The sequence below is a fragment of the Corvus cornix genome, chromosome 18 (assembly GCF_000738735.6).
Source record: "Corvus cornix cornix isolate S_Up_H32 chromosome 18, ASM73873v5, whole genome shotgun sequence".
Taxonomy (NCBI): domain Eukaryota; kingdom Metazoa; phylum Chordata; class Aves; order Passeriformes; family Corvidae; genus Corvus; species Corvus cornix.
Window position 1 is genome coordinate 1,992,725 of NC_046347.1, and position 27,447 is coordinate 2,020,171.

The following is a 27,447-nucleotide window of genomic DNA, read 5'->3' on the forward strand; positions in this document are numbered from 1 at the left end:
CCACACACACATGCGAAGGGAACTGAGAATCCCAAATTCTGGTTGAACTGGTCAGGAAATCCCACCCAGCATATCTGAGCCATCATGTACACTCTGAGAAGACATATACAGTAGCTCTGTCTGCCTTTTAAAGACACCAGAGCACACCAGGCAGTGAGTATTTGGAAAAGTCCCAGTTGCCTCCAGTCTTCCTGAATGCCCAATGCAGCTGAGCTGATTCCATAACAATCAGTTATAAGCGGTTCCAGTTCCTGTCTGGCACTGTAGTTAGGATGAGTGACTCCACAGGTTGTAATTAGAATTAAAATTCTCCCTATGCCTTAGAATTAACTACATTTCTAGATTTCATACCACAATTCTTCAAATGATCATCTTCTGAATAATGGTAGCAGTAATGACTATTACTAATTTTGGCAATGAGAGAAACACAAAATTGCTCCAATTACCATTTGGGTGCTGTTTTTCCCTTAAATCACTGTCAAAGGTATCCTACTTCCCGCAGAATCTGTTTCCTCCACAAAACATCCAGGACACTAAATATTCAAGACTGTTCCTGAACTTTAACATTACACATGAGTAAGAAGGACAACAACTCTTCAGGCCAGCAGTCACCAACATCTGGACACACTTCAGTGTGCATGCAGCAGACATTTAAGAAGTTATAGAATAGGATCTATTTTAATACTCAGAAGCCCAGCTCTCCTTTGTTTCCAAGCTTTACCTTGAACACAGCACCATGAACTGCACTGGCCAGGAGACTCTTTGGGAAGAAGTGAAGCTCCAGGTCCTTTGGCATGGGCAGCTGACCCAGGCAGCCAAAAGAAGACATGAGCGTGAAGCTGGGGCAACGCAGAACAATAAGGTGAGAAGGCCTGAAGCAACCCCTTGCTTGACCAGCAGGCTTGAGGGTCATGGCTGCACAGTGAGCCCAGCACATGGACAGGGCAGTGTCCCTGTCACCTGCAGGACTTTAGCCTTTGCATATCAAAAATGGTGTAGGATACAGAATGAAAACCAAAACTGGGTGGCTTGCAGAGACCTTCTGGATGTGCTGCCCTTGCCCCAGACATCAATGTGATGGGCCTCAATTTCTCTGAAGACTTCTCCCCTGTACCACCATCCTCACGACTCTGCCGTATCCCCAGACCCTGATGAATGCTGTGACAGCTGACACTCCTTATAAAACTGCTGGCCTTGACACCAAAACAGAAATCCCCTGCAAGGGACTCTCTCCCCAGGTGAGCTTGCCCAAGTGCATGGCCTCTGGGCAGGGTCTCCAAAAGCAACAGACTGCTGTCCAGGGGAGCACTGTCACAGTCCCTTGGCATGAGAGTTCCATCCTCTCCCACTGCCACCTCCGTCACAGCAGCAGTTGCACAACCCAGGTCAGAGCGTTTCTGGCTGAAAATTAACTGAGCAGAACTTTTTTTTTTAATATAATTACTTTTTTCCAGCTTAATGACTTCCCTGCTCCACCTTGTCATGCTGTTTAAGCCAATTAAATCAACACCAACGCAGTCCCACCTACTCTTCTCCCCACCCAGCAATGAATTCCTGCACCTCCCTTGCTCCAACGCCTGCCCAGCCCCACCACAAGCTGGGCATCCCCAACTTTGAAACACTCGCCACTTTTGTCAGGTTTTCTTTGTTCAACTCAGCTTGCCTTGGCATCAGCAGGAACACATGTTGTGGGCAAGGCCACTGTGCATCTTGGAGAGCAGCCAGATCTGCCCCAGCAGCCTGCACACCACCTGCAGCCACATCCAGCCCCTTCCCACCGCACCCAGAGCCCATGCAGGTGGTGTGGCAGCACTGGTCCTTCTGGGACAGAGTTTCTTGCAGGTTCCAGGAACCATCACAGCCACAGCAATCTGCTGCTCCAGAGCCCATCCAGGATCCCACACGCAACTCCTCCTGGGACACCTAAACACTCATCTGTTACCTTAGGAAAAACCACCAGCATTTGGGCATCATCACACTGGCCCATAGTCCTGAATCCATATTTAAACAGCCACTTTAAACCACCTACAGCAGAACCAACTGCCCTTCCTCCACTGGAGAGAGCATGCAGATGCTACATCACCACGAGCTCACAGGGCATCACAGGTGCCAGGGTGCAAAACCAACTCTCAGCCTTGGAGACACAGGTGATTCAGAGGAACGACTCAAATATGAAAAATGGGTCAGGTGGAAATACAAGGGGCAACATCGAGGGCTGTAACTGGACTACAAGGCTAGTTCTTATTTAATCAGTACTGCTTTGGCATATCATGGTCAAGCTTTTAACCCATGCATTTCATTCACAAGGTCTGGGACTCTGGTTTTTGAAAGATGGATAATACTACCTTGACAAGGCCCAAAACGTAATCCTTCATGAGGTAGAAGCTACAAGGAGCCAAAATTCACCTTTTTACTCCAAGTATACCAAATTCTTCAGTTTAACCATCAGTTCTTTGCCCAAAGAAGTCCCCACCAGTCTCAGCACAGTCCATACCAGGAGGGCAGAACACAGAATAGACCAAATAAACGTGACAAACATTATTTCCTGACAGTACCTGCACTTCTGTCACAGAGAGAGTAACCTTTCCTTTTTCCTGCTCCCAAAACAAGGCAAACTGCTTCTTTAATATTACCATCCCTGTATTTAACTTAAAAAAAAAAACAAACCAGCACTGTGCCACCTCAGCCTAATGAGGCCTAAAATGTTGCTCAACCAAAGAGTATTTTTCAGTGGTCTAACTTTAAAAAGAGAAACTCAAAGGGTTTGCTGAGGCCTTTCTGAAAAACAAATATCCACCGTTTTTGCAAGGCTGCTCAACCATCAACAAGTGCCGGTGGGAACCAACACGACCCGCTGCAGCACTGTAAATTTCCATCGGAACGGAACGAAACTGAACCGCAAGTTCGCGTTGAACTGATTTTACTGAAACGTTTGTCTTGAGAAAAGCATATACCGGAGGCGGAGGACCGGGGGAGCCCGCGGCTGGCCGGGGCAGTGCCGTCGTGCCGCAGCCCCGGCCCGGCCGCCGCCGCTCCCCGGCCGCACCGCGGGGGCTCCTGCGGGCATGGGCCGCTCCCGGCGCACTTCGCTCCGGCCGGGGCCCCCAGGGATGCTGCTGCAGCCGCGGCCTGCACCGGTCACCCGGAGCGGCCGCAGAACCGTCCCCGGCCTGGGAGAGGCCGGAGCCGCGTCCAGCCCAGCCTTTGTCCCAGCGGCCGGGGCCGAGCTCCGGGCAGGCCCTGAGCCCCGGCAGCCCCGGCGGGCAGGGCCAGGGCCGCGCTTCCTCCCGCCGAGCGCGCCGGGCGCGGCCGGGCCGCCAGCGGGGCAGGCCCGGAGCGGGGCCGCCAGGGCCGGGCCGAGCCGGGGCTTCCCACGGGCAGCGCCGCTCCACAGCCGCGGCCCAGCGCGGGGGGCGCGAGCCGGCAGCGCCCAGGGGTCCCCACGGCCCGGGCAGGGCGAGACCCGCGGCGGCTCCGGCCCGGCTCGGCGAGGTCCGGCGCTGCCCGGGCCGGCGGTGCTTACCCTGCATGCTGCTGCTGCTGCTGCTGCTGGCGGCGCCCGGGCCGGGCCCGCTCCCGCTCCCCCCGGAGCCGCCGCTGGGGCTGGGAGTCGCCATTGTGCGCGGAGCGGGAGCAGCGGCGGCGGCGCTGCGCAGGGCCCTCCCCGGCAGGGCAGGACACACGGCCCCGCCGCCCGTCCGCCCCCGGCTGGGGCCGCGAAACCCCTCCCCGCCGGGGCCCCGCGCCTGCGGCACCGCTGCGGCGGGGAGGGGGCGGCGCTGCCTCCCGCGGGGGGACGGGGCATCCCCGGGCGGTCCTGCGGCTCCGCTTCGCTCCCGCTCCCTCGGGCCGGGGGGCATCGCCCGCAGCCTGTCAGGGGACCCCGCACTGCGCTCGGCCCCGCCAGCCCTTCCGCCGGGGCCGCCCGGACATCTGCTGTCCTGTCTCACGTCCGTGTGGCCGGGGAGGCCCTTCGGGGGCCGGCAGTCGGCCCGAGCAGCTTTATCGCATTTCTCATCTTCACCCTAGGGTTAGGACCTCTCCCACACAGACAGCCCCTTGCAAACTTCTCCTGACTCCCCCGAGACCACAGGGCATAACTCCTTGCCGTGCTTTCCCGGATACCCAGGGCATGAGCCTCTTACTGCCACCACCGGCCTCCCTCTCATTTTCCTTCTGCTCTTGGCCACTGCTGTTCATGCCAGCACATGGTTTCTGACCATTCCTCTTAACTCCAGCAAACCTACACTCCTAGTCGTAGGGGCAGCACATACTGTGAATTAGAGAAGTGAAATGGTTTCCCCAGAGCCGTGGGCTCTCTCCAGCCTGCTGCATGACGGAGGGGAGTCCCTTCGCCTACAGGAGGTCTTGTGCCCTCATCTTTGTAACAGAAATAATAGTGACCCCCTTTATGAATGGAGATGGGCTGAGGTAAGAGCTGGATGTCCCACGCGTTAGAAGTATGAGGACTCTTTCCCTGCTGCTCCGTTGCCCAGGCCACTGTGAAGGTGATAATACAACCCTGAACACACACTGGAAGTGCCTCCAGGAACTGCAAACCACCATCCTTTGTGCAAGTGCAGTGCGGGAGGAGGTTGGGGCAGGAGCTGCCTCCCCAACCTGCCTTGATTTTTTCTTCTTTCTCTCCCAGTTCAGCTCATATTGATTCCTCTTGCCGCATATTAAGGCAAGATTTTTCTTTCCTCATATGTTTTGAACTTAGGAAAGTATCTTCTTCCATTCTAGAGTCTTCTGAGTCTTCTGGTTTCCCTGCTCCATTGGGGGCAGGGGTGTCCGGGAGAAAGGTTGAAAAAGCCCCTGAAAAAGCCTTCTGCCCAAACCCTGCTCTGCAGGGAGCAACTCACACTCTGCTGAGCTCACCTTTGTCAGGAAGTGGGAGAAAAGCTCAGAACTGCTCCCCTCCCTAATCCCACATCTCTTCTTTCTCGCCTCTGTTTTGCTTAAGCCTTCTCTTCTGCATTAACCCCTGAGTGCAGGTCCAGGGTTGGCACCCCACAGGCTATGATGCAGAAACCCAGTGCCCACTGGCAAACACTGGCGCAAGCTGACTTCCACTTCTGCTTTGTGCCACCTACATGTGGTTTGTTTACAATTAGGTAAAGTCATACTTTCCCCTCACTGCAAGTCTGGGAAGATCAACAGTACCCATTCTGACATGTTTGTGAAACCTTCCCTTAAAGACCTCCAGTTGTGCCATTCCCTAGCAATCTGTTCTGGCGCACATCCTAACATCATCCAAAAGCCTAACTGCAGGGTTTATTTTTAATTTGAAATCTTTTATATCCTGCCCTGTTCACTATGGCCATGGCCTTTAAAATGACCCCTTGGGCACTTGATGATGTGCAACATTGAACCGCAATGTTTCCCTTCCTGTCCTCGCCTCAGCTTTCTCTTCTACACATTACATCAATTCATTTCCTTCAGCCTTTCTTCATGTTTTCTATGCCTCCCAGCATCCTCACTGACCTCCTTTGATGTTTTCTTTGTTCATCTGCATTTTTTGAAGTACAGCATCCCTAGCTAAGCATACTACCCGAGCTTGCCTTGCAGGCTACAGCTCACATGCTCCAGGATGGCATTTGCCTTTTCCATTGCTGGTGTTCAGTTTGCTCTCCATTACACTATAGACTTTTTTTTTTTTTGGGGGGGGGGGGGGGTGTTTTTGGGTTGGTGGGGGTTTTATGTTGGTTTTTTTTTTTTTTTTGCTGGTTTGTTGTTGTTGATTGGTTGGTTTTTGGTTTAGGTTTTTTTTGAAAACTGCATCCACCCAGTTCCCTCACCTGAACCTGTGTTGCTCACTGCTCATAAAAGTAATGCTGGAAGTTGTACTTGTTGAATATTGCCCTGTAGATTGCAGGCCATTTCTCCATCAAGTGCTGAATCCTGTTGTCTTTGCTGTCCTCAACAGCCTGGAGTAATTACCAGGTTTAATAAGGCAGTCATGGGTGTTAATCATCCAGGCTGTTAACTGAAGTAATTAAAAATATCTGGCATCAGAATGGACCCCTGCAAAAATTCCCTGAATATGTCCTTCCATTTTGACAAACACTGATAATTAGCACTTGAGGTACAATGATCTCACCAGTTTTACACTCACCATGCCCTTTTATCTTCTTAAGAAGGGCTCAGGAATGCCAGTGTTAAAAACCTTCCTAAAGTCAACATATGTGACATCTGTTACTTTTCACTTTATGCCTAAAAATTTGTGCTACACCACGAAATGAGAGTGGTTTGTCAGCATTTTTTCCTGATGTTCCCTTCTCTCTGCAACCAGGACATCATCCACCCCTTATTCTGTACCATTTACATCATACCCGGATCTTATACTTTCCAACTATGTTACATACATATACATGTATATTCATATAACTCTACACAAGCACAGGTATTATTTCAGTAGTCACTGGCCATCCCCACAAAGATGTCTGTTGAGTTCATTTAGTCCGTGACTGGTGCATCTGGAGCAGTCCATGGTAGCTATGATACACTGTGGCATTGTCATTCAACAACCAATATTACACATGCAATTCAACATTACAGACTGTTCTCACCCAAACATCAAATCCCCTTGAGGTATGTATCATGTTTTCCTGTCCCTCTGCATTACCCACCTGGTGCACCCAGGTCCTTGAGCAAAAACAATCCCAGGGATGGGTTTGCCTTTGCTTCAGAAATGTGTCCTCTGAAGTTGGTCAATCAGGGAATATGGGGCTGCTCCCATTCTCAGGATGGTGGGCCCCATCCTTCCCTGCTCCTGGCACCTGACCCACCAGTTAAGGCAGCTAAACCCAGAGCCCTTTTGGCAATATCAGCTGTGCAACCATGCATTTATCTCCAGATGTCCCTATTGGAATTGCAGTCAGGGTTCTGGGGCCAGGAACACACCAAAGCCCCCAAACCCTTCACCTGCCCACCCAGAGCCTTTTTATCACTTTTGATCCAACCTAAACCAATCTATAACCATTCATGACGCAATGATGAGGGCCATTATGGAATGGGTCCCTGCGATGGGTGACTATGCCAGTGTTGTAGTAACATCTCTGGTACAGGCCCTTGGGAAACGTCCTGGCTCTCAATATCACAGCTTGGCTGCAGGGCCCATCCCTGCTGTCTCTGTTCTTTACAGGTGGAGTTGCCAAAGTGAAGATAAGCTTGGACTTCTATGGGGTAAGTAGGAGATCCAGAGAGTCATAAGGAGAGAAGATGTTTTGCCTGATATCGAGGAACAAGTAGCTCAAGTTCTACTCAAGGATATTAAAGGTTCTTGGCCTCCCTCTCATGGGAGAAGTCAGTATTGCCTTCTGCCGATAAAGTCTCCTGTGTCCCTGGAGCGGGTGGTTGGAGGAAGTGCTCGGGAGAGTTGGCAAAGCTTTAAAGCGGACAGCCTCGACCTTTTCTTTGCAGTAAGCACACCCAACACTGAAAGATCTTTTTATTTCTAAGGCATGTTACAGCCTGATTGCTTTGGAATTCCATTTAGCTCAGTTGGCCAGAGCACGGTGCTAATATGAAGGTTGTGGGTTTGATCCCCGTGTGGGCCATTTTATCGACTTGGACTCGATAATCTTTATGGGTCCCTTCCAGCTCAGAATATTCTGTGAATTAGAGCAGCAAAGAACGCCACAGCTGGTAAACCAATCCCTCCTTCCCACGGTACCCTCAGGAGAGACAGAGGGCCCTTTTGCCTTCCCTTGCTCTTGTGTCACTGAACTTTGATCGCTCATAGGATTGCCAGACCTTGGCCTTGGACAATTCCAGGGATGGGGCAGCCACAGCTTCTCTGGGCAACCTGTGCCAGGGCCTCTCTTCCCTGGCACTATCGCTGTGCTGAGCGTCCCGTCCCAGGCAGCCCCGCTGGGCTGGGCTCGGCATCGGCATCGGCGCCGGGATCGGGATCGGGGCCGGGATCAGGATCGGGATCGGGATCAGGATCGGGATCGGGGCCGGGATCAGGATCGGGATCGGGGCCGGGATCGGGGCCGGGATCGGGGCCGGGGCCCGCCCCTCTGTCCCGCCCCCGGCCCGCCCCGGCCATGGCGGCGCGGCTGTGGCAGCTTTGCAATGTCTTCATGGCTGCCTTCTTCGGGCTGGCGGCCGCCGTGCAGGTGAGGCCGGGGCTTCCCTCCCGTCCCCTCCGCTCCCCTCCTGCGGAGCGCGGCCTCGGCCGGGCCGGCGGCTGTGGGGTCTCAGTGCACGCCTCCCGCTGCAGGTGAACGACCCCGACGCGGGGCTGTGGATGGTGAGTACGGGCCGCCCTTCCCTTGCCCTTCGGCTCCTCCTGCCCCGGAGGTCCCGGTGGCCCCAGCCCCTCTCTGCTTGCGCCCGTCCGATCCGGAGCCGCCAAAGGAAACCTGCTCCCGGCTTCCAGCTGAAGAGCGGGCAGACGCCGGGAAAACGATGTCTCTACTGCAGCGACGGCTGGAATCCGACCGTGCTTCCAGGATCTGCCTTACTTCACCCTAGATCCGCACCTGCCCCTGCAGAGCATCGCTTCCCTGTGCAGAGCGCTCCGAGCTGCTCCCGTTCCTCGTACCCGGCGCTCCCCTGTTCCCGTGGCCCTGTGCTTGCCTTGAGTCACCAGCGGGACCCGCCTTCTGCCGCTCAGCTGGGCCTCGAAGGGAAACGGGGAGCGAACCCCCCTCCTGTGCCCGCCCTGCCTCGGCCCCATGAGCAGCCCCCGGCCCCATGAGCAGCCCCCGTGCTCCGGGCTGGGAGCCGAGGGCAGACGGGGACGGTCTGTGTGTGACAGGAGCTGCTTCCAGGGCAGGGGCTGCCCTTGCGTGCCCTGGGGTGCGTGAGCGCCTCTGGCAGCGGCACCAAAGGCGGGCAAAGCGCCCCAGCGCAGGTGGAAAGTTTGGGGAGCCCAGGGCCGGGGAGGACCCTGTCCCGTCAGTGCTTTCCCTGGAGGATCGGGATTCAGGGAAGGGGCTCTGCAGTGGTTGGTCAGGTCCGTAACCCAGGAGCGGAGGAACAAGGGCTCGCTCTGGGCTCATGGCCCGGGATTTTGCGTGATGATGGTGAAGATGAGCACTAGCAGTACCAGGGCATGCCGGAGGGCAAGGGACTGGGATCTGCTCTGTGCCTCCGACAAACTGCAGTAAAGGGGGGAAGTGCTGCTGTGGGTGGGTACTTCTGCTTCCTGACCTTGCAAAGTTTTGCTGCCGAGTAGATTTATATGTCATTAACAGGTTGTCTACTTAGTGCCAGCTGCCCTGACACTGCTTGTCAGCATCAACCCTTCAGTAACAGGTATGATACTGGTGTGCAAAACAGTCTCTGCTCAAATTTTGCCCCCAAAAGGTTGTTGTTTTGCCTTTTTTTTTTTTTTAATTAAACCACAGATTAAAATCGGGCTGTGTGGAAACACATCCTACTACCTTCTGAGAGCAAAAAGCTGCAGGATCTGTTTCTGCAAAAGCTGGTCATTGCTTTAGTGCTGGTGGCTGGACATGCTGCAGGGGAGGAGAGGAGCCCTGCAGAAAGCCCAGCTGCTGGGATGGGCCTGCACCCTGATTCCAGCTCAAAGCCCAACTGGAGCAGAAGCCTGGGAGCATGCTCTGAACCTGGCTCTGTGTTGACCGTAGCACATTAATTCAATTTGTTTCATTGTTATAAATCTGTGTTTTTGTTTATCTACCTCATGCAAGAGCAGCTGAGCTTTGCACAGTCCCGTGAAAGTGCTAAAGGTCTTGTTCAGTGCCAGGTATTGCTGCTGCCCCACAGAGCAATGGGAGCAGTAAGAACATTCAAAGGCTGTGTTTCCAAGGGTGTTTGCTGTGGGGGCTAATGGCAGTTCAGAGGATCATTCAGATCAGATTTGTTTCAGGACTTCAGAACATGGTTAAAATTTTTGTATTTTAATTCAATGGAAATAATTTTACATAAGGCCATTTTATATACACAAAGTGACTGTGTCTGTTCTGGGTGAATACTTACACTGGCTAAACTAAAATCACACTTAAAAGAGAAAACCTTCAGGAGTGTGTGGTATTGTCACAAATTACACTGCTGCAGTCAATAGCATTCCAGCTACCTGAAGCATGTAAAGTGGCAGCATTCCTAAGTTCAGAACTCATGAGGGTTGGTCATTTGTGGTTTTGAACATTTCAGGGGAGGTTTGTGTGTGTGTGATAGGCAGCATAATGGCATTTGGCTGGTCAAGAGAATCTGCATGTTAAACTCACAGTTAGGTTTCTCCTTGTGTCAAGATCTGTGGAAAATAAAGATTAGAATAGCACAACTTTTGTTAAACTGCAGGTTTATGTAAATTCACCAAGGGGTATTTGCCATTCAGGTCTCTGGAAGACACACATGCTTAGGGTTTACTTTATGCTTCATGATAGTTGCTGACAGTCTGGTTTTTTCCTCAGATAATGATGTTTGGAGGAGCCTCTGTGACCTTCATTCTGTGGTCTGTGTTGTTGGGACCATTGCCTTGGCTTACTCTTTGTTTGCTTATACCCAAGGGAACATTTTTCACGAAGAGGAAGGCAGGTAAGCAGTGGGTTTTATTTGCCCCTGCCCAAATCCAGCTCACCAGGCCGTCTCCTTCTGATGTCACCTTCCAAAACTTTATTTCTGGGCTGTTGCAGTGAGTGCTATTGGTCCAGAGGAATCAGACCAAAGAGGAGGGACCCTAATGCTCCAAACCAGTGACTCCTTGGACACAGGGAAGTCAACAGTCATTGCTTCCCTGATTGTGGCAGTTAGATTTACTTGGTCTGGCTTTCAGAGACCAGGGCACAAGCACAATGAAACAGCTTTGTACTCTTTTCCTGGAGCTGTAGGAGTGGTAGTTTTGAAAACTTCTGAGGCAATACCAAATGCATGTTTATCTGGCATGGGCTGCTGAGTCCTTGAAACTGCTAGGGATTGAGAAGGAGGGAGAATTTCTCACCTGGACATTCAGGAGTTGCCTAAAAAGTAGGTGCTTGCAAAGTACTGGCAGCTACTTCTGCACCTAATGACAAAACTGGGATGCTGCTTTGCTCTATGTTAATGAGAGAAATGTGCCTGCTTTGCCTATGTTAATGAGAGAAATGTGCTACGGAATGTAAGTCCAGCAGTAGAACAAAAAGTGGAGGCAGGAATTTCCGCAGCTGTTTAGCTGTCATGTCTGTTTGAAGATTTGTGGTGGGAAGCAAAGTTAATTCTTGTAAATACCTTTGTAATTATAATCCTAGTAAAATATATTGAACTTCTCCAAAGGAGAAGAAGATGACTGAAGTAGTTCTTCTTCTCCTTTAGAGAAGAAGAAGAACTGCTGTGGAGGCAAAATTTGTATTGCCTGAACGTAGACATGTGTTTGTATTATTTTCTGATCTGTTTTTTGGTTGGCTTTTTAGAGAATTGTTTGGTCTGGTGATTATTACAGTATGGATGAGTCTTTGTCGCAGTTCAGCAAAGTAAGTTTTCTCTTTTTTATAATCCATTCTCATGTTCACATTTAGTGACTAGCTCCCTGAAAACACATGGCTGATTTTGGTCAAGCATTGGCACAGGCTCCCCAGGGAGGTGATGGAGTCACCATTCCTGGAAGTGTTCAAAAAAATAACTGGATGTGGCACTGCACAATGGGGTTTAGTGGGCATGGTGGTATACAGTCCAAGGTTGGACTTGATGATCCTGGAGGTCTTTTTCAACCTTAAAGATTCGGTGATTTGAAGTAACTCTGTTGCATTTCTTCCATTCTAGGAGTCCCCTGGGAGGAGTTCACTTGGTTGCTGCAGTCGTTGTTGCCCTCTTCCCCTTTGTTTCGTGGCTGTACATTTATGTGAACAAAGACATGCGAGAGTCTTGGCCAACACACTGCAAAACGGTGATTTAATTGGGTGGGAGAAAGGCTACAGTAACTATGCTGTCCTTACTTGCCTTTGTTTTTGGTGCTTAATGAAAGGTTAGTGTCAGTTTGATAGGACCAAAGAACACCTGGCTGCTTCCAGCAGTGCCACTTGAGATTTAGGAAGATGTTGAGGAACACTGTCAAATCTGAGTGGGGAATTTTTCTATGGAAACCGCTGTTCAGCTGGCTGCTGCTTACATTCTCCAAGCACCATTGATCCAATGTGTGTTCTAATGGTATATTCAAGATATCATCACATCCCTGGATCACTCTCCAATCACTTCATACTTTGGGAAATCTACCATTCTGTAACATAAGGGACAAGTAAAGCAAATACTATTTTAATAAATTACTATTTACAACCATGGAACTTTCAAATATGTGCCTGGATAATCCATTTCAGACGTACTGGAAAATTGAGCAGTCTGTATTTCTGTCCTAAGTAAAATATAGCTGAAAAAATAATTTTTGCTATTTTTAACTGAAAATCACTGTTTTCACTGAGTAATAAACACTATATTTTAAAGAAAACTCAGTGAAAGCCTCCATATCTTTTATTTTCTGGGAGATGCATATTCAAACCTGTCACCAGCAGATGTGGGCACTGTCACAACTCTGCCACTCACCTAATTTTTCTTGGAAAGCAGGACCCACGCAGCAGCAAGCATGTCCCCACTATTCATCCCGGGGAAGGAAGCACAGGTGGATACACTGGACTCAGGAGCTGGCTGGGCCAGAGCCAGGACAGCTCCAGGTGTAGCACACAACTCCCTTTCTTTAGATCGGTGTCAGGGCTCGCTCTCTTGGCACTGCTGCAGGTGATCCCAGCTGTGCACACACAGCACAGCCCAAGTATCTGCAGCATTCCATGGTGCAGCACAGATGGTCTCCACTCTCCTTAGCTTTTTCTGAGGATTACTTCAGTCTTTTAAAGCAATGTTGGAAGACTGAATTAGGCTACACTGAAGAATTAGAACTAGACTGAATTAGGTGGATGTATTCTGCCAGACATGAGACCTTACTGTGGTGTTCACAGAAAAGAAATAAATTGAGATGTGGCTGGGCAGGTACAAGTCTGCATGCTTTAATGCTCGCTGAGAGAATAGCAGTGGGGCTTTTTTTGAACAGTATTCGTTATATGGTTTGCATCTTTTCACAGTAACAATCCAGTCTGGATTGGGTGTTTGACATAAACATTCTGTACTCAAATATATTTTATTTCAGTTACTGGCCTTCTCTGTTCTCCAGAAAGAAATCAAGTATTTTCTTACAGAAACATAATTTCTAAAATTCCGTATCCAAGAGAAAAATGTCTGAGCTAAAGCAATTAAGTATCAGCCATGCACAGCTTTCTAAAAGCAAACAGCTGAATCTCCTATACTTTTGTCCGAGTCCTTCCTGAAGAAGAGCAATCTGTATTTGCCTCGTATTTCAGAAATGCATAACTCTGTCGGGAATTCTGCCCCTTCCCTTTAGTATCATTTTATCTTCATAGACGTAAATAGTTCCAAAAGCGTTGCTTTCTGGTGGCGTTTCGATCACCCCCTCCAAGGTGAGGTGATGAACTCCGTGAGAGTCCAGGCAGTAGGCGCCGTCGTGCAGGTGCCCTGCGAGGACGCAGACCACGCACCGGTGCGAGTGTATGACTGACAGGGCAGCCTCGTAATTCCAGGCCAGGCAAACCCCGTTTGAAGCATACGGATGAATGGGCACATGACCTGCAGTCCAGAGGGAAAGGAAATAAGAGAGAAACTGTAACAAATTCGCCTCATTGCTAGGGAAGTTCAGCCATCCAGCTGAGTACAGAAAGCGCACCCCAGAGTGAGGCATGGTTGCTGTTCTGCTCTTTCACAGGTTCCATCTCACCAGGGCCACAAGAGCTGCTACATGTTTTCCACAGCTAACATACACAGGCTAGCTAACTTTTTTTTCCCACATATTTCCATGGGAGTATATACCCCCCATCAAATACAGGGGGGTATATAGTATTCAGGGTATTTAGTTTTCAGGGCCCTTCCAGCACAAATCATTCTGATTCTCTAATACTCTCCCCCCCATATCCACCTACCCATAATTATAACTTTTTCTTGGTTTTCATCAGAGAACTTGAGGACTTCATTGAACCAGTCCAGCTGGGCTTGGCTAAATCCTCCATTAAACGCTACAAAGTAAGGTTCTTTGAGCCCTGCAACGAAGAAGAAGGTTAGGCACAAATGTATACACCTCCCATGGCTCCTCTATTTGCCTTACGTAAATCTGCTGATGGTTGGTTTACTCTCAGAACCTTTTGGGGTTTTTTTGCATTTCTTGGATCAAAACTCCGGCCTCCTTGCGCAAAGGAGACGATTATCTGTTAAGTGTTTTCGGGAGTTTTGGTCACACTACACAAACATGGTTTCCACTACTGGGTGTCCCCCGCCGCATGGGACAGGGCGGGCACAACTCGGTGCTCTGCAACATCCGCTTCACCAGCAGCTGCGTGGTGTTCCGACACTGCGGGGCACAGAGCACAGCACAGACCCAGCCCAGAGGCACCGGGGCAGCACCAGCTGTACGGGGGAGCATCTCCTGTGCCCGCCTAGAGCCGCACGGACGGCAGGGAGGCGGCGGAGGGCGGAAGCAATGAGGCACACGCTCGAGCCCTCGGCAACCCGCTGTCAGCACCGGGAGCTCCGGGCAGCGAGGGCTCGGCCGCCCGCGCCCCTGCCAAGCCGGAGGTACCTGCGGGGCTGTTGAGGTCATCATTGGGGTTCTTCTCCCGCAGCACCCGCACGGACTCCTGGTAGCGGGGGCTGCCGGGCTCCGTGCCCAGGGTGCTCACGTCGTAGGTGTCGAGCACGACGAGGCGGAGCCGCGGGGCCGGGCTCCAGTGATAGGCGTGGCACTCCCTGTCCGGGGGCCCGTCCGAGCCCCCCGCGGGGCGGCTGTACAGCCCGGAGTGCACCAGCCGGGCCCGGCTGAAGTTGTAGAGCTCGTGGTTGCCCCACGCGTGGTGCACCGGCACCGACAGCTCCCCCAGGACCGCCAGCACCTGCTGCAAGGCGCTCTCGGCCTCGCCGCGCCGGACGTTCTGCCCGTCGATGCTATCGCCCAGCTGCAGCACAAAGTCTATCGGCGGGCTCTCGTCTGCCCACGCCCGCACCGCCTCCCGCAGCAAGCGCAGGCTGTGCCGGTAGTAGCGCCGCCGGCAGCCACCGAAGTCGTGCCCGTCCTCCGCGTCCGCGAACTGGATGTCGGCGACAACCCCGAAGGCGACGCGCGGCGCCGCCTGCATGGCGGCCTCGGGCGGGGCGGAAGGGGCGGCGCGGGCAGCAGGAACATGGCGGGGGCGGCGGGGCTGTGGCGGCTCCGGGCGGCCGCGGTGCGGGCCCGCGCGGGGCTGTGGCCGCTGCCGGGCCCGGCCGTGCGGGGCTGGGCGGTGCTGCCCGCGCTCCGCAGCCGCCCGGTGTCGCAGCTGCCGCCGGGCCGCGGGCCGCGGGCGGGCGCCCAGAGGCGGGTGAGTGAGGGACGGAGGGAGCGCGGGCGGCGGGCCGGGCCGCCCCTGCGCCCTGAGCGGTCACCAAAGCCCTTGTCCCCCGCAGCTCGTGTCGTGGCGGTCGCTGGCGGCCACCGTGGTGCTGGGCGGGGGGCTGCTGGCCGGCATGAAGGTGGTGAAGCGGCGCAAGGAGGAGGGTGAGTGCGGGGCGAGGGGGGAGCGGCGGGGGTGTAGCGTTTCGTGTTGAGAAGAAGCATTTTTCGTCTTCAGATGATGTGGGTTTTGCATTCGGATGTGTTTTACCTGCTTGGGCACCGTTGCTGTATCACGGCTTTGCACAGGGCCGCCTCGTGCCCGCGTTTACGGAAGTGCCGCAGAAAATTTTCGGAAATTAAAAGCAATTCGAGCTTCAGCGTTTTCAAGTTCCTGGGTCGGAGTAGTTGTGTTTGGCTGCACGCTATGCAGCGCAGAGACGGAGCTGGTGTTGTGGGCTCGTTGGGTTCCTGCCGTGCCACATGTGAGCTTTGCCCTGTCCTGCAGGAGCTGCCACATATTTCCTTGTCATGGATTTACTGTTGAAAACAGAGATATTGCAGCTTTTAGGGTATGTTCTGTTTTCAACGGGTGCTGGTCTTTGTGTTTCACACCAGCCTAGATATCTGTCTTTATTTTCCCCTTTCTTTCTAAACAAAAATGCAGTCGGATAACAATGAAAGATAATGTCATGTTTCAAAGGAATATTTGATTTTGGCCAAAAGGAATGCTTTCTGGAAGGTGTGTGCACGTTGGGTTTGCGTGTGACAGGTGTTGGTGGATCTTGACATGACCCTGAGCCGTGTCTGACTCGCCTGCTCCCAAGGCTTGCCTGGGAAGCATTGTGCATTGTGGCACGGGTGTGTTTGATTCCCACTTGTGTTTTGTAGAACTGGAGAAGGAACGAAACCGAGGCATTGGGAAGCCACTGCTGGGAGGGCCCTTCTCGCTCGTCAGCCATGAGGGACAGCCCAGGACCAGCAAGGACTACATTGGCCAGTGGGTGCTGATCTACTTTGGCTTCACTCACTGCCCTGACATCTGTCCTGATGAACTGGAGAAAATGATTGCAGTGGTAGACGAAATTGGTATGGGAATTCAGTTGTCCTAGGGGTCCATAAACAGGGTTTTTGGGAGGTTCAGGTTTATTCTGATAAAATACCACAAATGGTAATACTTTTTTCAAAATCCTGCTGGCTATTATTCAGTATGTGAATTAATTGCTAAGTGGTACATAGATCAATCTACCTGTTGCTAGGGTCTGGCACGACGGCACTGATCTTTCCATAGCAGGGGACTTGGGAATAAAAAGATGGTGGCAGGTTATAGGAAATATATTGCATTGTATTTTTGCCAAGAAGTGACTGTGAGGTATATACGTTAGTATTTTTTTCCTTCTGTTTTGTTCATCTCAATGAGATTCTCTCCTGAAGCAGAGTGGCTGTGCTGTGGAATGGAGGGAGGGAAAAGGCTCTGTGTTAGGGGTGCTTTCTTAGCCTGCAGGCCCTGAACAATTACTGAGCAGGGGTAATAGTAACCCAGCATGGGGGAAATCAGACCAAAATGAAGGCTTTGGCTGGAACATGAAGGAAAGAACCTGGATTGTGTCTTCCCATTTCCTCCTGCTCCGCCATCCTGGCGTGCTTTCCTTGTGTCAGCCAGTGTTCCAACACATGCATCACACCACAGCATCTTCTGCAGCAGAGCCAATCTTTCATCCCTCCTGAGCAGGGCAGGGGCTCTGGCTGGGGGCCTGGAAACTCCCAGCACAGACACAGAGCATCACATCTCATGGCATTTGCTTCCTTCATGAATTACAGAAATAAAGCTGCACAAAATGGTCTTTTTTTGTCACTTGGGGTGGGCTTGGATTGATGTTACATGGCTATGAGCTTGTTTGAAGAGAAATGAGAGATGATTTCTGGTTTTCTAAAATAAATAATAATTGTTAATGTCACAGATCGAATTCCATCTTTGCCTAATCTGACCCCACTCTTCATCACCATCGATCCTGAGAGGGACAACCAAGAAGCCATTGCCAGATATGTTAAAGGTATTCCTGCTTTCTTTCTCTGTGTCTCCTAGCATGTAATACAGAGCACTGAAAAGGAGCTTCTTGAAGGGATTCTTTTTACTAAACTGTGTAAATATCTTCTTTCTATCTAGAATTCTCTCCGAAGCTGATCGGGTTGACTGGTACCAAGGCACAGATTGACCAAGTGGCTAAAGCGTACCGTGTGTACTACAGCGAAGGCCCCAAGGATGAGGACAATGATTACATAGTAAGTAAAAGGAGCCTTTGCTTACTGAAGGACTGTGGATAAGAGCAGCATAAACATTTTAAAACCAGCTGTTGGATCTTTAAGTTTAAGATCTGTATGTTAAGCTGTCAGAACCTCGATGCCATCTTAGAAGCTCAGAACCTCACCGAAGTGTGTTCTAAACAATCCCAGAAATGCAGACAGTAGCACAGGAGCTAGCAAGCCTGGCAATAGTCGAACTTTCTGATCTGTAACATTTGACTGGCTCTTCTCCTGTGGCTCCAAAGTGAAAATGGAACTGGGAAATTAAGGCAGTAGGAAGAGAGAGAAAAGAGAATTAAGTGAGTAACAATTCATTGCCTGCCAAACTGACACCAAGGAGTGGGGTCTTCCTGGCAAGAGACTTGGATATCTGCCTGCAGGTACTGTGGGAATCTTCTTTTTGTGTCAAACAACCTGCAAGAGAGAGCGTGTTAATTAATGCAAATTAAGTGGGAATAAAATATGTAGAGTAATAGTGTGAAGGAGGAAAATGAGGTTTAAGTGAGGCTGAACTTGGTAGTCATAATCTTACTCTCTGGAAGTGATTGGACTGACTGCTTGTAGGGCTCTGAGCTGCTGCTGGGGCCTTCCTGCCTTGCCACATTCTGAGCAGGCTGCAAAAGTAAAGCGGGTACAAGTGGTAGGGTGAGTGAGGATACACGTGATCTGATCTCCTTTTTTTTTCCTTTACGAGAACTGAGGGCATCAGAGGAAATGAAAAACAGTTCAAAAGTAAAATATCTGAATTAAAAACACCAATTAAAATTTTGAGAACCATTATTTCAATGAAGGAAATGCCATTAAATTTAAGGCATCCTTTTAACTTGTGGTCCTGGAAATGTCGCTGTGATGTCTCATTTCAAATGCAGCTGAACTCAGAGCATGGCTGTATTTCAGTCCTGAGCAGTCGTGGCTTCCATCGCCGGAACTTTTTGTCTTTGCTGAGAAAGATGTTGTCATGGTTAGGTGCAGACAGGATTTGCAGCGGCATTTAAATAAATGTGCAGTGGAGTTAAGTTTGATCTAAATCCAATTGGAATTCCGGGATGTGCATGGGTGAGGCTGCTTCGGTGCGCCGGCAGGGGGCGCCCCCGTCCCGTATGTCCCTGTGTCCCCCTGCTGGTCCCGTTCCCGATCCCGCATTTCCCTGTATCCCACTGCTGGGTCCCATTCCCGATCCCGCATTTCCCTGTATCCCACTGCTGGTCCTGTTCCGATCCCGCATTTCCCTGTATCCCACTGCTGGGTCCCATTCCCGATCCCGCATTTCCCTGTATCCCACTGCTGGGTCCCATTCCCGATCCCGCATTTCCCTGTATCCCACTGCTGGTCCCATTCCCGATCCCGCATTTCCCTGTATCCCCCTGCTGGGTCCCATTCCCGATCCCGCATTTCCCTGTATCCCCCTGCTGGTCCCATTCCCGATCCCGCATTTCCCTGTATCCCCCTGCTGGGTCCCATTCCCGATCCCGCGTTTCCCTGTGTCCCACTCCTGATCCCATTCCCGATCCCGCATTTCCCTGTATCCCACTGCTGGTCCCATTCCCTGCCGTGCATTTCCCTTCTGAGCTGGTGTTCTGTGATTTTGTGGTCTCTCTTACCAAGCCATGCTGCGCTCTCCTGCAGGTGGATCACACAATAATTATGTACCTCCTCGGCCCTGATGGTGACTTTGTGGATTACTATGGCCAGAATAAGAGGAGCGCTGAGATTTCAGCTTCTATTGCTGCACACATGAGAAAATACAGATCCTAAAATGCAAGGTCTTCAAAGATTGCTGTGAACATCACCTGTGGGTTTGGCTGTAATTGGACATTGGAGTTAAAGCAGAAGCACTCAACATTCTGTCGTGCAGGCCTCCTTTCTTCCAAATAAGAAAGGCAACCAGGTTTCTGCAAATTCCCATCACCAAAAATCTCTACAGAGCCTTCCCCATGGATATTATTTCCAACAAGATCTTGGGTACAGAATGAAATTTGGGACTTCTCTGAAAAGTTGTTGGGAGCAAAGAATGGAAAGCACTTTTCACTTGGGAAGAACGCGTGTGTTGCTGGTAACAAAAATGGCTGGTCTGGCAAGACATGAGCAAGGACAACAATCACTGCAGGAGAATGACTTGATGCAAAGCTGTGGGGCCATGGCATTCTCAGAGGAGCTCTGCCCTCTGGTGTCTCTGCACTGTTTTGCCTTCTGGGAGAGGCAGTTGCACTATTACAGGCAGGGGAGCTTTAAGAGTGCTTCATTATCCAGGTTAAGAAGGTGAAGAGCACTGAAAGCACCGGCAGCTTCCACGCATGGGACCAGCCCTGTAGCGAGCCTGATCATTTCAACTGAATGCAGAAATGAAATGTATTTTTCTGGTGATTTTTTTCGAGGTGAACACCGTTCACTTATCAGGAAAAGAGAATTGGGTTGCAAATAGGTTTTTCTTCTGGTGTAAGTGATGGTGTGTGTAGTTGCTCTGCTTGTGCTGTGCTGAGCAGGGAAGTGGGGAGGGTGGAGGGGGGCTGTGTCTATGCACAGGGCTGGCAAGCAGATACATTTTATGCAGTGCAGCATTTGAAAATAAAGATTGATTTCTATAGGCAATATATATTTTTACTTCCTTAGTCAGGTTTGACTGGTGCTGTGCAAGGTGAACCTGTGTTCCCCAAGGCCAGCGGGGACCCCTGGGTACCCCACAGACAGGGAGGACAGGGCACAGTCCTGGCAGGGGCCAGTCCACAGAGCTCTGCTGTGTGTCCCACAGCACACCCAGGCCCAGCCTACTTGTACTGGAAAATACCAGTGGAGAGCAGCATCTCCTCTGAGTAGCTGGCATCCATAACCCCGACTGAAGAGCTGCTGCCATCCCAGGCTGGGGACTAGTGACAAGATGTCTGAGGAATGAGGATCGGCCCCTTTTGTCTACCCGAGGAAGGCAACACATTCCTCATGTGCTGCCTGCATAGCCCATGGAGGAGCTTAACTAATGAGTGATACTTAAGCCACATGGGTGAAGCTTGGCTGTTTTAGGAATGTTCTCAGCACCAGCATGGGCAGAATCAGGGCCTGAAGAGCTGTAGAGGCTGTGGCCTTAAAACTACTACAAAAGCTCCATGTTGCCTTTTCAGTCCAGATCATGGAATGATGCAGATAAGAGGGACCCTCGGGAGGTCTGTAGTCCAACCTCCTGCTCAAAGCAGGGGCAACTACAGGGTTAGATCAGGTTGCTCAAAATTTTAAACAGCTAGGGCACAAAAACCTCCAAGGGTGGAGACTACAACCTCTCTAGATGTGTAAAAACAATGTTTCCAACTAAAGCAAATATTTTTCTTTATATCCAGTTTGAAGTTACCATTTCAACCAGCATTTTAACTTCACCAGGATGAAGAGCTTGATTTCATCCTTGACAACCTCCTCAGGCTGCTGTTACGTTCTCCTGAAGCCTTTTCCTTCCCAGGCCGGGCAAGCCGTGTTCCCTCATCCTCTCCTTGTGTTGTACATGATGACCAGCTCGAGGGCCCTCACCATCTTGACCTCAGATTCTCCTCAAAGTGTGCCTCTTCTCTAGGGTGCAGGAGTGTTGTGGCAGGTGGTTTTGGGAGCTGAGGTTAGTCAGCACCCACTGGTCTCTGCACGGCCACAGGTCCTGTCACTTTGTCACAGCAGGGAGTCGGGATGGGCAGGTGGGATTTGCTTCCTGAGGAATGCACAGGGGCTGTTCCGTGTGCTGGGGCAGGGGCCCTGCCTGGCCCGTACGTGTTCACACCGTGTTTGCTGTGGGCCCGTGGTGGAGCTGAATGATGGTGCTGTCTGTCCCAGCCAGAGCAGCCTGCTGGGCCTGGAAGGGACTGCTGGACCATTTCAGGGCTGGTATTTCCCACTGTGCTGGATTTACCTGCCACCTCCAAACAAACTCCCATTCCTGGTTGTGCCAGCTGAGCCCCTGTGCTTCCAAGCGTTGGTAAATTGAGGATCTTGCTGGTCTGGGCCTGCGGGTGCTTCTCAGTTGCTGGCCCAGCTGTCAGCAGACATGCTCAGCTCGGTGCAGATTTGTACCAGCACTTTCTTTGAGACAAAAACAACCTCAGGAGCACTTTGAAGCCATGCCAAAGCACAAATCAGCCAGCTTGGCTCAGGGGCCAGCTGCAGGGACAGTGAAGAGGGCAGGGAAGAGGCTGCAGCGTTCAGGACAGCTCTGCTCTGCCTGTTGTGGTGGCTCCAGGATTGGAAGTTGCCTTTGTGTCTCAGGATATTGAGTTCCTGGATATTGAGGGTACAAAAAGGTGGCAAAGGGGATTGCTGCAGGCACAGCAGACTTAAGTACAGGTCAGAGCAGGTTGTGCAGAGGGCACCAAAACACCTAATATTGAGGCCAAGGCATGGGACAGAGTTGGGGGCAACAGTGGGGTGCCTGGAAGATGGCAGGGTGCACCTGAGCTGACACCTGGCCATGTGGCTGTCACTCTGCTCATGTCTGCTCTGCTCTGGCTTCCACGCCCTATATCCCTCCAGGCTCTTCCCAGCCCTGTTGCTTTTCCCAGACCTCCTCCCCTGGGGTGAGCAGTGTAGTGCTGCTGACACAGGGGTTCAGCTGGGACACACTCAGGGCTCAAGCTCCTTAGTGCTGATCAAAACAGCCCCAGCCAGCCCTGCTTGGTGGCATTCTGGCAATGGCAGGCTGAGCATCACTGTTGGCCAGCCCTGCAGAGCACTGCAGGCTGTGGGGCAGTGAAGCTGCTGTCATGGGAGCCCTTCAGAAACTGCAGATGGTGGCACTGAGCTTCAGTGATGAAGTGACCTGTCTGAAACTCAGCATTCTCCTGCCACCACCCAGAGACACTTAATCCTTGCTCACAGCCTGAGGAAGTAAGCAAGTCTTCCTCATCCCCAGCTTGGGTCAAGGTCACGTGTGGTTGGAGATACTGTTGCTCTTTCTCCCCTTCTCCAGTGTTTTTGAAGATATCTACATTTTCTGAGCCTTTTCTCACTTGATCAGACTCGCATGGACCCAGCACTGACCCGGCATTCCGAAGATGTTCTCCCGTCAGCCCACAGCCAGCATCTGGGATGAATAAAGGCTCTCACATGGTCTTCAGTGAACTGCAGGGTGGAGCTGTAGGCTGAGCATTGAGTTGGGCTCTTCACCACCTCTCTGCAAATCAGTATGTGTTTTCAGTCAGGTAAAACAAGCAATGCATGGACTGCTGAGGAGTCAAGCAGAGCTGGGAACCGCCTGTCCCGATGCACTGAGGTTGCTGGTAGCAACCAAGGCTTTCCAGCCCCTCCTGCTGAAGCAGTGTACTCATCTGGAGCATCCAGGAGCTGTGGCTGTGTGCTGGGGCTGCTCAGGAGCTCCCCAGCCTTGGGGTAGCAAGTCTATACTCAGTGAAGCAGGTATGCTGGTCTGTGCTGCAGGGGGAATGGCCACAATCCTTACTTTAGACATGAAAAGACAAGCAGCTCAGTTTTACTGGACTGCTCTTAGGTTTGGTGGCCTAAAAGGAAAGGCAAAAAGCTGGCTATTTGCCTCCAGAAGAGAATTTTAAAGTTTAGTTTGGTTCAAGTGGAAACGGGTGTTTTTTAAAGGAAGCTGTGCTGGTGGTGGAGTGTCTAGCCCCTGACTTCTAGCAGCTCTGCATCAGTTGTACATGTTGCTGCGAGTGTGAAGATTTGTGCTGGGGAGACCTGGGCAGGAATGATTGCACCTGTCTCTGTGCAAGAGCCAGCTCATTCCATGTTTTAAGCTGTGTATTACTAGTTTAATAAAGCAGGTTCCTTCAGCGTGCCAGGGAACTTACTCAGCTGCAGCTTACAAAACCTCCTTGTTCTCCCGAAGTTCTTTGTGCAAAAATAGATAGACACCAACCAGTAAATCCACCTTTAATTTGCAGGGGTACATTGAGCTATGAGTGTGCCCTTTTCTGAATGAAGGGCAGCAATAAAAGCTCCCTGGCAGCACCAGGATGGGATGAGAGAGCCTTGCAAGGCAATGTGGCTCGTGGTGACAGCACCCTCGTGACCTTCACCTCAGGACAGCTCTGTGTCTGCAGTGATGTTGGCAGCACAGAGCAACAGATGTATCTGCAGCTGCCGTGGGTCATTGCTCAGTGCCACTTGTTTTCCTGCACTCTGCTCCCACCTGGGCACCTGAACCAGCAAGAGAACACCGGGAGAGTGGCTCTTGCTGCCTGAGGGTTCTCTTTGTTCTGCTTCCACAGCTGGGTGTGGGGACTTTGCCAGCAGTGTGGCCAAGAAGGCAATGACAGCTGGGTCTGTACCAGCCATGGTGTGGCCAGCAGGACCGGGAGGGTGACCATCCCCCTGTTCTGGGCACTGCTGAGGTACTTTGAATGCTCAGTCCAGTTCTGGGCCCCTCATGACAAGAAGGACATTGAGAAGCTGGAGCATGTCCAGGGAAGGGGACGGAGCTGGGGGAGGGTCTGGAGCACTACTGGTGGCTGGGGGAGCTGGGAAAGGGGCTCAGCCTGGAGAAAAGGAGGCTCAGGTGGGACCTTGTGGCTCTCCAGAACTCCTGACATGAGGATGCAGCTGGTGGGGCTCTGCTCCCAGGGAACAGGGACTAGATAAGACAAAACAGTCTAAAGCTGTTCAGGTTGGACATCAAGAGGAAGTTCTTGACTGGGGAGGGTGGTCAAACACTGGAACAGACTGCCCAGAGAGGTGGTGGAGTCCCCGACCCTGGAGGTGTCCAAGGAAGGCCTGAACATGGGACTCGGTGCTCTGGGCTGGGTGACAAGGTGGGGATGAGACACAGCTTGGACTTTATCTTGGAGGTCTTTTCCAACCCCAGTGATTGTGTGGGTGAGGTCCAGCCCTCTTGCCTTGAGCATGCCTGGGAGTAGGAAGTGTCCTGTCTGAATTATAGTGGCAGTTTGGTGTCAGGACAAAGCCCCAAACTGCTCACTGGTCTGGTGTGCCTCAGCTTTTTGCTCTCAGTACATCCACTGTGCCGAGTTCAAAGGGCCGATCACAAGGGATGCGTGCTAAAATAAGCTTTCCCCTCATCCTCCGGGCTTAGGGGGATTCTAGGAATTCATGGTTCATGAGATATGTGGCTGTGGTGTCCATTTTTAGTGACCTTAAATGAAATTAAGGGCAACATGAAACATGTTTTTCAAAACACTAGTGACAGCAACTCTGCTGCAAGCCCACAGGGTCAGCTCTCGTTGGGCCAACAGGGTCAGCCACTGTGTCCGAAAGACAGGGTGATATCCCCTGTGCTGCAGCAGCAGCTGCAGGTGTCCCAGGCTGCTCCAGCTCAGAGTGGTGCTGTGGGAGGTGGCAGGAGCTGTCTGGGGGGAAGGGAGGGGGCTTCTGGCTTCACACAAGTCCTGTTGGCTTTGTTCTGCTGAGGGAAGGCAGGTCCTGCAGCCTTGGGTGAGGGTCCATGCAGTATAGAGAGCAAACAGGGGTTGCTGAACAGTGACAGATGACCAGAACAGCCAGAATGGCTTGGGATGGAGGAGACCCTTCCTCTCCTGCACCGGGAGCTCACTCCACCTGTGCATGAAGGCTCCCACTGTTCCTGCCAGCTGCTGCCCTGCCAGCCATTGCCTGGCTGCTCCGTACCAATCAAACAGCGTTTGGGACTGGGAGAGCTCAGTTCAAAGCCCACTTTCCCAGTATCCTTCTCACGTGGGAATTGCAGTCACACATCTAAGAACCTGCTCAGCATGGTGTGATGGGGCTTTTGGCAGCAAGGGCAGTGAACGTCGTGGGCAGCCGAAATTGTGTTTGAAGCTAAACTTGTGTAGTGTATTCATGATTTGACATTCATGAACTGTCCACCGCTGGCCAGATTTGGGTGCTGTTCTTTCTGATTAGTCTCTATTTTGCCATGGTTTGTCACACTGAGTTTCAGTCATGGCCTCTCATCCTGTCCTCCCTGACCCATGCAGTGGTAGAAATTGCATATACAAGAACTGCCATAACTGATCCTACATGAATCCTCATCCTTTTTTTCCTTCCCGTGGCCTTGCTCTCCACCCTATACAGAGCTGGTTTGGGTTCCTTCACCACTGTGCAGCTCTGCCTAGGCAACCCTTGAGCAGGAGTGGTGAGGCAGGTCCCTCCTGTGCTATCATTTGTTTGACATGTTGGTGAGAGTGAAGTGAAGTGCTGGCTGTGGTCGTAGCTGGCAGGAGAGCATGTTCCTAGTAGAGGAAATTCCCACCAAAGAAAAGCCTACAAAACACAGATAGGTCCCAGAGTTACCAAAATTGGGAGAAAAGAGCATGTCCTTTCTTTACACACTGTATATGGCAAAAAATGAACAAGAATTGGTGAGCAGGCGGGAGTGTCGATCCCTTCCGTCCAAATATAGGGAAGGGGCTGAACCAAGGGAACTAAGCTGAGCCTATAAAAGCTGTCAGGAAAAAAGCACTTGGTGGCTCCTGATGTCCTGGCCATGCTCGGGGCCATGCTGTGACTGACCTGCGGAGGGACAGAGGGCTCCTACCACAGGTCCTGTTCCTCATGCTTGGAGTCTCTCAAGGCTGTAGCACTGTGGTGGGAATTCTGCTGTAGATTCCCCGCTGGGCCATTCCCTGGCCAGGGAAGGAGTGGTCTCTGGTGAACTCTGGCCCTCAACGGGCACAGTTACTTGCAGTAAGTGAGAGGTGTTGGGCCTCTGGAGAGGCTGTAGCTTAGTTGAAGTGTGACCTTTGACTGTTTCTCTTTCAGAGATCCGAGATGTCAGCTGATTCCTTCCTGCTTTGTGTTGACTGATTGTTCAGGTGAGGATTTGAAGCATGAAAACAGGCTGGCATGAGCTGGCTTTTCTCCTGTGCTCACTGTGGGTAGGTCCCTGTTTTTGCCCCTGCATGAGCTCCTTCAACAAGCCACAGCACGTGTCCATTCCTGCCCACTGTGGCTGCTCACCAGAGGACTAGGACAGGTTCCATGTTAATGGATTAAAAGAAATTAAAAACTGGAAGAAAAATAATCTTCAGGGCTTCACTTTTTCTCAGGACTACATGGATCCTTTGGGGGGAGCCCTCCTCCTCCTTTGGACACAGATCTCCTTTCCTTGGGGCCATGAAGGGTGGTAGCTCTTCTTCACTTTGCCTTTGTACCTTCCAGCTCGGAAAAGCAAACATCTCCCTCAACACCTCGCCTCACACACCTGAGAGCTGGGAGGGGTGAGCTCGGAGCAGCCAACTGGGGAGGGCTGGTGAATGTTCAGCTCCACTCTGCCTTAAACACCACACAGGGGACCAGCCCAGCAGGGTCTGTCTTTCAGAGCCATGAGCAGAGACGTTGGCATGGAGGTTTTTGGCGAGGCCGCGCCGTACCTGCGCAAATCCGAGAAGGAGAGAATAGAAGCCCAGAACCAGCCTTTTGATGCCAAGACCTACTGCTTTGTGGCTGACCCCGAGGTGGAGTACACCAAGGGGAAGATTAAGGCTGCACAGGATGGGAAGATAACTGTTGAGACAGAGGATGGCAGAGTAAGTGCATTCCTTCTGGCCCTTCTCCCAGCCCTGCTGAGGGACCCAGGGCATCTGCTGGGGATGAACATGGAAAGCACAAGGCTAGCACAGGCAAGAAATCTGCCCTGCCCTCCCCCCTGTCCTCTGACTGAGCCTCCACAGGAAAGTATAGCTCTGGATGGTGGGATAAAAGTATTCATTGGACAATTATTCTTGGTTTGGGCTTTAAAAATCAGGCAATGCTCTAAACCAGGTTGGATCGTAGCCTTGCCAGTCTTAACTTAGTTTTTAACACTTTCTCAGCTAACACTGTCATATCCATACATAAATTCCTTC

The 27,447-nt window shown here is 51.6% G+C and overlaps 5 protein-coding genes across 13 annotated transcripts in view; 3 read left to right on the top strand and 2 right to left on the bottom strand.

Annotated features, from left to right (window-relative positions):
* Positions 1 to 3,723, bottom strand: part of MAP2K4 (mitogen-activated protein kinase kinase 4) — a 76,134-nt gene extending 72,411 nt beyond the window's left edge. For both annotated transcript variants that reach the window (XM_039562267.1, XM_039562266.1), the window contains exon 1: positions 3,524 to 3,723. In XM_039562267.1, coding sequence (XP_039418201.1) covers positions 3,524 to 3,617 — 94 coding nt within the window. In that variant the 5' untranslated portion in view covers positions 3,618 to 3,723. The remainder of the gene's footprint in view (positions 1 to 3,523) is intronic.
* A 4,319-nt stretch (positions 3,724 to 8,042) lies between these two features.
* Positions 8,043 to 12,328, top strand: TMEM220 (transmembrane protein 220). Of its 4 annotated transcripts, XM_010409556.4 has the most exons (6): positions 8,043 to 8,126; positions 8,231 to 8,260; positions 9,210 to 9,270; positions 10,392 to 10,515; positions 11,367 to 11,426; positions 11,716 to 12,328. In XM_010409556.4, exons 1-6 carry the CDS (start codon positions 8,055 to 8,057, stop codon positions 11,846 to 11,848), a joined length of 480 nt encoding a protein of 159 aa, XP_010407858.2. In that variant the 5' UTR covers positions 8,043 to 8,054; the 3' UTR covers positions 11,849 to 12,328. The 4 variants fall into 4 exon arrangements, 1 of the variants encoding a protein (XP_010407858.2); XR_002047718.3 differs by lacking the exons at positions 11,367 to 11,426; positions 11,716 to 12,328 and having other exon boundaries at positions 8,390 to 9,270; positions 10,392 to 10,429; XR_002047717.3 differs by lacking the exons at positions 11,367 to 11,426; positions 11,716 to 12,328 and having other exon boundaries at positions 8,231 to 9,270; positions 10,392 to 10,429.
* A 603-nt stretch (positions 12,329 to 12,931) lies between these two features.
* ADPRM (ADP-ribose/CDP-alcohol diphosphatase, manganese dependent) lies at positions 12,932 to 15,173 on the bottom strand. Its single transcript, XM_039562327.1, has 3 exons — positions 14,585 to 15,173; positions 13,932 to 14,048; positions 12,932 to 13,581 (listed from the first exon to the last, which is right to left on the bottom strand). Exons 1-3 carry the CDS (start codon positions 15,135 to 15,137, stop codon positions 13,295 to 13,297), a joined length of 957 nt encoding a protein of 318 aa, XP_039418261.1. The 5' UTR covers positions 15,138 to 15,173; the 3' UTR covers positions 12,932 to 13,294.
* A 163-nt stretch (positions 15,174 to 15,336) lies between these two features.
* On the top strand, positions 15,337 to 20,263 carry LOC104695678 (protein SCO1 homolog, mitochondrial). The gene is made up of 6 exons (XM_039562328.1): positions 15,337 to 15,359; positions 15,445 to 15,535; positions 16,262 to 16,459; positions 17,332 to 17,424; positions 17,538 to 17,653; positions 19,301 to 20,263. The coding sequence occupies exons 2-6, from the start codon at positions 15,505 to 15,507 to the stop codon at positions 19,427 to 19,429; spliced, it is 567 nt and encodes a 188-aa protein (XP_039418262.1). The 5' UTR covers positions 15,337 to 15,359; positions 15,445 to 15,504; the 3' UTR covers positions 19,430 to 20,263.
* A 108-nt stretch (positions 20,264 to 20,371) lies between these two features.
* LOC104695638 (myosin-3-like) overlaps positions 20,372 to 27,447 on the top strand; it is a 29,183-nt gene continuing 22,107 nt past the window's right edge. For 2 of the 5 annotated variants that reach the window (XM_039562324.1, XM_010409561.4), the window contains exons 1-2: positions 20,372 to 26,415; positions 26,922 to 27,129. In XM_039562324.1, coding sequence (XP_039418258.1) covers positions 26,926 to 27,129 — 204 coding nt within the window. In that variant the 5' untranslated portion in view covers positions 20,372 to 26,415; positions 26,922 to 26,925. The remainder of the gene's footprint in view (positions 26,416 to 26,921; positions 27,130 to 27,447) is intronic. The other 3 variants (XM_039562322.1, XM_039562321.1, XM_039562323.1) reach the window with 3 other exon arrangements.